Source organism: Salmo salar, chromosome 18 (assembly GCF_965601325.2).
Source record: "Salmo salar chromosome 18, fSalSal1, whole genome shotgun sequence".
NCBI classification, from domain to species: Eukaryota; Metazoa; Chordata; class Actinopteri; order Salmoniformes; family Salmonidae; genus Salmo; species Salmo salar.
The window spans coordinates 11,965,244-11,975,527 of NC_138308.1; the positions used below are offsets into that span (position 1 = coordinate 11,965,244).

Sequence of the window (10,284 nt, forward strand, 5' to 3'; positions counted from 1 at the left end):
AGTCAGGCTTTGTCAGGGACTTACCTTTGACTGTTCCAGCGTATCTCATATAAGATCGTATTGGTATGCACTATCCTCAGAGGATACCAAATGCTGAGCCCCAAACAACATGCGTGAGTGAGAACACTAGAGCAGGAATGGAGAATGCACTCTGGGAAATAAAGTGCTGTTGTTGTATGCCCGATTCGTTGTCTTGTGATTGTATCTTTAGTCGGTACATCCGAGGATCAGCTGGTCAAGATTGAAGGAGAGAGAGCGAGAGAGTGAGATGGTGAAACTGATGGGTGGGAGGACTGGGGAAGGTGCCAGAGAAAAAAGAGAGGGACCAAGGAAGGGGGCAAACGTGCACACGCGTGCTTACACATTTTGTGCACGTGCGTGTGAGAGACACCCGAGAGAGCGGCGTGCTGTGATACTGTAGGGGTGGTCAGAGGGTTGTGTTACACCACCAGCAGGTGAAGTGGAAACAGGACACTCCCCGTGATCTAGCCAACGGAATGGGGCTGTTGCGTTACTCGTCACTTCCTGCTCCTATTTCCTGTGTCTCCTCGCAGTGTCTTCTGTCCCCAGGACGTGGTCGAGGAGGCAGTCCTCCTGCTGCTCATCACAGAATCCATGGTGAGACATTGATTTTAAAAAGGCTTGACAGGTGTAAGGCTAGCTTTCACCTGTCCTGTCAATACAGGTAAAAGAAAGGACTCTAGCAGATTAAAGGCACTTCATAGGCCTTCTATTGCAACAGCCTTGTGTTGAATCTGATCCTGGATCTGTACTCTTCCCCCTATAGGCCAGCGGAGACGCAGTCATCAGCCGAGTGCCCGACCATAAGGAGGCGCAGGAGACCAGTCTGCAGGACGCCACCTCTGTCTACGACCTGCTGAGCATCGGCATGGCCAGGAGGGGGCAGTATGCCATGCTGTCTGAGGTGAGCCTGCACGGAAAACACTGGAGGCTAAAGGGAGGATAGGAGATACTTCAACAGAACTAGCTCTACACTGTGTGAAGGGAAAGCCCTTGCCTGACAACTTTGTACTGCCCCCTGTTGTGTCATATACTTTCAAGCAGGGTTTTGCTCTCTCTCTCTCTCTCTCTCTCTGTCTCTCTCTCTGTCTCTGTCTCACCCGGTCTTCTCTCTATTTGCATCCAGGTTGGCAGCCATTTTTCTCCAGGTGAATGAGAGTGAGCACTGGCAAACAGGTGAACCCTCTCACGTGTGGGGCCATGCAGGGCGCCACTAGGCTAGCTAACAATAGACGCCGGTTATGTCTGTCTGCCTGGCTAACGTCCTCCCTCTCATAGGTGTCACAGTGTGGGCCGCTAGATAGAACTCTTTAAATGAACCTCAAACCCTTCAACCTCACTCTCCTTCATCAACGTGTGTTGATACGTCTGCCCTGCGAGCTGAAATGCATGTGCGTGTGTGTATGTATGTATGTGTTCTCCAGTGCCTGGAGCGGGCCATGAAGTTCTCGTTTAATGAGTTCCACCTCTGGCACCAGTTGGGCTTGTCACTCATGTCGTGTGGGAAGGTGAGCTCATCTTCGTATCTTTTCACACATTCCCCACCACGCACACGCACACGCACACACACACACACACACACACACACACACACACACACACACACACACACACACACACACACACACACACTTTCTATCCTACTGTAATCTGGCACCACTACGTGCTCGCAATCATATAGGATCACTCATCCTCTAAATGTTGCTGTGAGATTGCGTGTGCGGTAGCATGACTGAGCGAGCGCTCATTGGGCGATGATGAGTAGTGTGACACAGATAGAACGTTCTGGAATCCTCTGAGTGAAACAGGATAATTGATCTTCTCTTTGCCTGGCTGCCTGCAGGACGAGGTGACTCTGGAGATCAATGGAGAACTCTGGAAATAGGCTGCTCCCTATAAGGATGGGGGGGGGGGCCAGCCGTGTGTGTGATAGTGTTTGTAGTGCATTGATGAATGGCCGATATGAGTCCATATCTGTGTTACTCTATATGGATAGTAAATGTGTGTGTGATCTATACTCCTGTTATATCACTAGACTACAGTATGAGAGTGTGTGTGTGTAAGCATGAATATGTGAGTGTGAGTGTGTGTGTCTGTGTTATACAGGGTGTGGGCGCAGTGTCTGTGCTCAAGGAGTGTGCCAGGATGAGACCCGAGGACCCCTCATTGCCCATGTTGGCTGCCAAAGTCTGCATCGGCCAGCTGCACTGGGTGAATGACACACACACACACACCACACACACACACACACACACACACACTTTCTATTTCACGATACATTTACACTGCATACCATCCATACAGGAAGTCTGTCACCATCCAGAATAGCTGGACACATTATTACACAGCGACACTCCACACTGACAACGCCCTCCCTTCCCTCCACTGTGGTAGCCAGCCCAGTACTGGCTGTCCCGTTGATCCGGAGGGGGGGTTAGTGTAGGATTAGAAGACGTGTGATGGCATGGCACATCTGTCAGTACAACAGAGGAGCTAGAGATCAGGGGTGTCTAGAGAGACTAAGGCGCTTACAGCCTTAATAATCACAATAGTACACTATGGGACCATAGAGCAACGAATGACAATACATCTGGACCCAATAACCGACCATGGAGCCACACGTTTGCACTGGAAAGTCTGGGAGTCTGGGACTTTTGGGAGTGATTCGAGGACCTTTGACTCCTAGTTGGTTGGAGGGGAGTGACCAATATATACATACATACAGTGGGGTCCCAAATTATTGGCACCCTCGATAAAGACGAACAAGAAGGACTGTATAAAATAAATAATATTGGGAAATGTTATACCTTTTATACGCATATAATTATTGCTCAGAGAAAGAGATTTTGTTTAACAAGTATTATTATAATTTTTCCACAAAGAGACGGGGCTCAAAATTATTTTACACCCCTGTTTTCAATACCTTTCAGAACCTCAGCCTGCGAGGATAATGGCACTGAACCTTTTTCTAAAATGTTTCATGGAACTTTGTTGATAGCATCCGTATTCTGAGAGAGGGATCGAGAGAGAGGAGGAGGATGAAGAGGAGGGAGAGGAGAGCTAGAAAGAGAGAAGGAAGGGCTTATGGTACAGGAGTAAGAGAGGAGAGGGGGGATAGTCTAAGCAGCTGTCCTTTTGTTCTGATGGCACCGTTTCAAAGGCGCCCCCCATACCTTATACTGAGTGACACACTTTTAGCTCAGCCCTGCTCAGCCACACTCTGACTGCAGCCTGGCGCTGTTTGAGGGGAGACTCATTTGTTAAGCATTAATTGCTATTTGTTAATATCAAACAAATCAGGTAAATACGTCATTTTTCTCTCTCAACTCTATAGTGCGCTGTTCTTCAGCTGAATCTACAGAGTCCTCCTCACACTAACCACACACTGCCTTTTAACACTATTCAATGTCATTCTTCTCACGATATCATTCTGCCTACCATACAGGCCTTCGGATTAGAACTCTCTACACTATACAAATAGAAAAGCTCACTAAACGAGACAAACTGAACATGCCTTTAAACCCTTGAGCTCACAGTTGGTTCCACAGTAAGTACTTCAGCAGACTAGATACTGTACTTCTAGACACCCATACTGCATCTGACTGTTGTCTCTGTGTGTGTGTGTGTGTGTGATAGCTGGAGGAGGCAGAGGCCCTGTCTCAGAGTGTGGTGTCCATGGGAGAGGAGGCTGCAGAGTTTCTGCCCCGTGCGTACCTGACTGTGGGGCTGTGCTGCAGTCTGCAGGCCTCTGACGGTAAGAGACATCACTGCGAGCTGCTGTAGAGGCAGGAGAGGTTTCCTGTAACAAACGGAGTCCCTTGTCCAGATACAGTGAGAAACCGCCACTTACAGAACCCACTGAACTCACTTGTCCTGACGATCCATAGTTTTCCTTCCTAATTCCCCATCCTCATCACTTTTTGCCGTATCTAATTCAGAGGTAAACTGTGTATGGATGAATCTGAGGTGTTACTCACAAACAGTCAATGGTGCAAAAGACAGTAGAACTGTGCAAAAAAAATACCATGACCCTCATTATAATCTACTATTAGACAATGCCCACTAAAATGTCTTGTTTTCCACTAATGGATTTGTCCCTCTGTACCTAATCTCTCTCCAGCCACTCTGAAAGCTCAGCGGGATGGGTTTAACAGACGAGCGCTGGAAAATCTGCAAAAGTATGTACCAACCTCTCTCTGTCGGTCTAGGTTGGTCTTCACCTGTGTGTTTGTTTCTATAGTTAGCGTGCGCTACAGTTTGTGTGTTTATTCTGCTTTGTCAGTGAGTGTGACCTCTCTTCTGCAGAGCCTATGCACTGGACCCCAATGATGCTAAGATCGCCCTCTACCTGTCGCTCCAGCTGGCTCTTGTACGGCAGGTCAGTCAGCACGGCCACACACGCACTCACCATTAGGGCTCGCCTTAGTGGTTCTCCATCTTGGATCTTATGCCTCTCTAGTCCTTGGGTTTCTGTTCTTCACTGTGGGTGTGTGTGTGCAGGTGGCAGCTGCCATGGATCCCCTGCGGGTGGCTCTGTCTCTGCGTCGGGACGACCTGCACTCTCTCCACCTGCTGACCCTGCTGCTCAGCGCCCAGAAACACCACCAACACGCCCTCGAAACCCTCACACTAGCCCTCAGTCAACACCCCGAGAACTTCAAGTAGGACCCCACTCTCTCCTGTATTATCTGTCTGTCTGTCTGTCTGTCTGTCTGTCTGTCTGTCTGTCTGTCTGTCTGTCTGTCTGTCTGTCTGTCTGTCTGTCTGTCTGTCTGTCTGTCTGTCTGTCTGTCTGTCTGTCTGTCTGTCTGTCTGTCTGTCTGTCTGTCTGTCTGTCTGTCTGTCTGTCTGTCTGTCTGTCTGTCTGTCTGTGTGTGTGTGTGTGTGTGAGACTAGCTCCGGTGTGTGTCACACATACGGGTGCTCTGGACCTTTCTGTGGGGATAGGGTGTCTTACCACGGACGGACACCCACACACCCACACACACACACTGAAGGCTTTATTTAGACGTGCCAGACCGGGCATCTGCACTGCGCTGCGGAGGCTACCCTCACACACCTTTACCCTTTTCACACTGCCGCACTGACTTTACCATGTAGGTTGGTGTTGCAGTACTCCCTCTCCGTTTGAGAAGCAGAAAATATTATGCAGTAGTAAACATACACTGACGCACTGCATTATAGTCATAAGTCACCATGCAATTGACCCGTCACTCAGTGTTGCCTCTTTCTATTAGAAGAATATGGATATTTGATCGCCACGTGCCATTTATAGTATGTTGCAGTACCATCTCACCTGAGCGTCTGCAATAACCATCTAATACACGTGTTCTTCACAGCACAACCATTTGGGGTCAGTGTTGGTCTCTATGTTCTCAAGAAGAGGCAGAGAGGGATACAGCGAAAATAGATAAGAGATGCATGAGTGGGATATAGAGAAAGGGAACTAAAGAGAGAAGTGCAGAGAAAATCAAACAAGCATTGATATTGTATTTGTGGCTGTATACTGTATCATCTAAAGCGTATATTGTAGCGATCTCTCTACCTCATATACATATGCACACACACACACACACACACACACACACACACACACACACACACACACACACACACACACACACACACACACACATCTTCTCCATAGAGACACTTGACTGCATTGACCCATTTAAGATCTCTTTGCCAGGCTCAGCCAATCACAGCCCTCCCTGCGCCAGGAATGCCCATCACCCCGGTAACCATGAGGTCATATCGGTGGAGGGAGCAGTCAACATCAGTTGTTTTTCCACTCAGTTGTTATGGAGAAATAGAGAATGGGTATTTTCAGCCCAGGCAGGGACACATACAGTGCATTCGGAAAGTATTCTGACCCCTTGATTTTTTCCATTTTGTTACGTTACAGCCATATTCTAAAATGTATTACATTTTTGTTTTTCCTCAATACCCCATAATGACGAAGCAAAAACAGGTGTTTTTTCTTGGTGCAAATTGATTAAATAAAATTAAACTGAAATATCACATTTACATAAGTATTCAGACCCTTTACTCAGTACTTTGTTGAAGCACCTTTGGCAGTGACTACAGCCTCGAGTCTTCTTGGGTATGACGCTATAAGCTTGGTACACCTGTATTTGGGGAGTTTCTCCCATTCTTCTCTGCCGATCCTCTCAAGCTCTGTCAGGTTGGATGGGGAGCGTTGCTGCACAGCTATTTTCAGGTCTCTCTAGAGATGTTTGATCGGGTTCAAGTCCAGGCTCTGGCTGAGCCACTCAAGGACATTCAGAGACTTATCCCAAATCCACTCCTGCATTGTCTTGGCTGTGTGCTTAGGGTCGTTGTCCTGTTGGAAGGTGAACCTTCGCCCCAATCCAAGGTCCTGAGCACTCTGGAGCAAGTTTTCATCAAAGATCTCTCTGTACTTTGCTCCATTCATCTTTCCCTCAATCCTGACTAGTCTCCCAGTCCCTGCCACTGAAAAACATCCCCACAGCATGATGCTGCCACCAACGTGCTTCACCTTAGGGATGGTTCTCCCATCTCCACAGAGGAGCTCTGGAGCTCTGTCGGAATGACCATCTGGTTTTTGGTCATCTCCCTGACCAAGGCCCTTCTCCCCCGATTGCTCAGTTTGGCTGGGCAGCCAGCTCTAGGAAGAGTCTTGGTGGATCTAAACTTCTCTCGGAGCTCTACAAATCAAATCAAATCAATCAAATTTATTTTTATATAGCCCTTCGTACATCAGCTGATATTCTCAAAGTGCTGTACAGAAACCCAGCCTAAAACCCCAAACAGCAAGCAAAGCATGTGAAAGAAGCACGGTGGCTAGGAAAAACTCCCTAGGAAAAACTCCCTAGAAAGGCCAAAAACCTAGGAAGAAACCTAGAGAGGAACCAGGCTATGAGGGGTGGCCAGTCCTCTTCTGGCTGTGCAGGGTGGATATTAAAACAGAACATGGTCAAAATGTTAAAATGTTAAAATGTTCATAAATGACCAGCATGGTCAAATAATAATAATCATAGTAGTTGTCGAGGGTGCAACAAGCACGTCCGGTGAACAGGTCAGGGTTCCATAGCCGCAGGCAGAACAGTTGAAACTGGAGCAGCAGCACGGCCAGGTGGACTGGGGACAGCAAGGAGTCATCATACCAGGTAGTCCTGAGGCATGGTCCTAGGGCTCAGGTCCTCCGAGAGAAAGACAGAAAGAGAGAAAGAGAGAATTAGAGAGAGCATATTTAAATACACACAGGACACCGGATAAGACAAGAGAAATACTCCAGATGTAACAGACTGACCCTAGCCCCCCGACACATAAACTACTGCAGCATAAATACTGGAGGCTGAGACAGGAGGGATCAGAAGACACTGTGGCCCCATCCGATGATACCCCCGGACAGGGCCAAACAGGCAGGATATAACCCCACCCACTTTGCCAAAGCACAGCCCCCACACCACTAGAGGGATGTCTCCAACCACCAACTTACCGTCCTAAGACAAGGCCGAGTATAGCCCACAACGATCTCCGCCATGGCACAACCCAAGGGGGGGGGGGGGGGGGGGGGGCGCCAACCCAGACAGGAAGACCACGTCAGTGACTCTACAGACAATTCCTTTGACCTCATGGCTTGGTTTTTGCTCTGACATGCACTGTCAACTGTGGGACCTTATATAGACAGGTGCGTGCCTTTCCCAAATTTGTTTTATAAAAATTATGATTATTAAAATATTTTTTTTCACCTTTATTTAACCAGGTAAGCCAGTTGAGAACAAGTTCTCATTTACAACTGCGACCTGGCCAAGATAAAGCAAAGCAGTGCGACACAAACAACAACACAGAGTTACACATGCAATAAACAAACGTACAGTCAATAACACAATAGAAAAGTCTATATACAGTGTGTGCAAATTAAGTAAGATTAGGGAGGTAAGGCAATAAATAGGCCGTAGTGGCGAAATAATTACAATTTAGCAAATAAACACTGGAGTGATAGATGTGCAGAAGATGGATGTGCAAGTAGAGATACTGGGGTGCAAAGGAGCAAGATAAATACATAAATACAGTATGGGGATGAGGTAGATTGGATGGGCTATTTACAGATGGGCTATGTACAGGTGCGGTGATCTGTGAGCTGCTCTGATAGCTGATGCTTAAAGTTCGTGAGGGAGATATGAGTCTCCAGCTTCAGTGATTTTTGCAAATCGTTCCAGTCATTGGCAGCAGAGAACTGGAAGGAAAGGCGGCCAAATGAGGAATTGGCTTTTGGGGTGACCAGTGAAATATACCTGCTGGAGCAAGTGCTACATGGGGGCGCTGCTATGGTGACCAGTGAGCTGAGATAAGGCGGGGCTTTACCTAGCAAAGACTTATAGATGACTTGGAGCCAGTGGGTTTGGCGACGAATATGAAGCGAGGGCCAGCCAATGAGAGCATACAGGTCGCAGTGGTGGGTAGTATAGGGGGCTTTGGTGACGAAACGGATGGCACTGTGATAGACTGCATCCAAATCATGTCCAATCAATTGAATTTACCACAAGTAGACTCCAATCAAGTTGTAGAAACATCTTAAGGATGATCAATGGAAACAGGCTGCACCTGAGCTCAATTTCGAGTCTCATAGTAAAGGGTCTGAATACTTATGTAAATAAGGTATTTTTGGGTTTCATTTTTTATAAATTTGCTAAAATTTATAAAAACCTGTTTTCGCTTTGTCATTATGGGGTGTTGTGTGAAGACAAATGTAATCCATTTTAGAATAAGGCTGTAACGTAACAAAATGTTTTTAAAACAGTCAAGTTGTCTGAATACTTTTCCCAAAGCGTTGTATGTGTGTAGAAATGATGCTGAAGATGATTTGGTTTGAGCAGGTTGTGTGAGGGTTTGTGCACGCGTGTGCATGCGAGGTGGCGCTAGTCATAGAATCTCTGCACCACTGTAGCACAGACACTGAATCCTTGTGGTTTCTCTCTGTTTCTGTCTTTCTTTTTCTCCTAACAGACAGCTTTTACACTACGATACATGTACATTCAAAATAATATGCCCGCATACACTTATTACTGTAGTGTAAACACGCAGATCTCGATTCATTTCTCACATCTCGTACGCCACGTCCGTAGGTAGCCTCTAAACACAAACGTCTATTCAAGCCACATGGTGCCACAGTACATTTATTAATAGCAGACAGGAATTGGGTGAAACAGTTGATATGTGTGGACATTTTTCTTATATTTCAGACATTTTATTGAGCTTTTACCTTAAAATGCAGTAATAGCATGTTGAATTCTTTTTTTTATCTTTCTGTCTATGTTTGACATTTTTATCAGCCAGTAAACAAGCGAGCATTTCCAATCTAAATGGAATTCTATCTAGCACAGTGAGAGAGCTGTGGAAAGGGAGAGGGGGAAGGGAGGAGAGAGAGAGTAGTCTCACAGTTTGTTCTAAAGAGAATGATTAATCCCATCCTTTGATTCTGCATTCATCTTGCAGGATGTTACAGTTTGTGTGCGTGCGTGCGTGTGTGTGCGCGCGTGAGTACTTGCACAGACACACACACACACACACACACACACACACACACACACACACACACACACACACACACACACACACACACACACACACACACACACACCCAGGAGGAAGCCCACTAACACACGGCATATCACTCCACTACTAAACGCTGCTCGGCACGGGGGCTAATAGGAAACCCACAGCCCCAACTGGCCCCGCTGACAGGCGTATCCTTAACATCACGTCCCTCAGCAGCAGTTGTCATCCTCATGTCAGATGATCCAGTAGGCATCTCTCCTCCCTCCCTCCCCCATCCCTCCCTCCATCCCCCCAGCCCGTCCGCCCACCCGTGACCAAGTAACGAGCCACATTTCACCGGTAGTTTTTCCCCCGACGAAGGCCGTCTCGCTGCGCTATTGATCGCTAGTGCTGTCTGGCAGCCAGAGATGAGGAGAGGGAGGAATAATTGGAAGAGGCTTCAGTTGGGGGAGCAGTCAGGCAGGCAGGGGAACAGGAAGATAGACAGGAATGGAGACAGACAGGCATACAGGCAAGCAGATAGCCAGAGAGGTAGACAGGCAGGCAGTTAGGCATGCAGAAAGACAGCAAGCGGAGGCAGACAGGTGTCTCTCGCTCTCTCACACTGTTGAAAGAGGGCCCTGACTCTCTCTCTCTCTCTCTCTGTCTCTCTCTCTTTCTTTTCCCATTACATACTCGACCTCTCTCCCTCTACCACACACAGAGCAGATGACTATC

General features: G+C 47.4%; 1 protein-coding gene across 3 annotated transcripts in view; it reads left to right on the top strand.

Annotated features, from left to right (window-relative positions):
• The window catches only part of LOC106576764 (tetratricopeptide repeat protein 7A), a 42,150-nt gene that overhangs the window by 8,830 nt on the left and 23,036 nt on the right, over positions 1–10,284 (top strand). For all 3 annotated transcript variants that reach the window (XM_014154140.3, XM_014154141.3, XM_082964716.1), the window contains 8 exons: positions 555–618; positions 788–925; positions 1,446–1,529; positions 2,128–2,232; positions 3,658–3,775; positions 4,142–4,199; positions 4,327–4,399; positions 4,522–4,682. In XM_014154140.3, the coding sequence (XP_014009615.2) occupies positions 555–618; positions 788–925; positions 1,446–1,529; positions 2,128–2,232; positions 3,658–3,775; positions 4,142–4,199; positions 4,327–4,399; positions 4,522–4,682 (801 nt within the window). The remainder of the gene's footprint in view (positions 1–554; positions 619–787; positions 926–1,445; positions 1,530–2,127; positions 2,233–3,657; positions 3,776–4,141; positions 4,200–4,326; positions 4,400–4,521; positions 4,683–10,284) is intronic.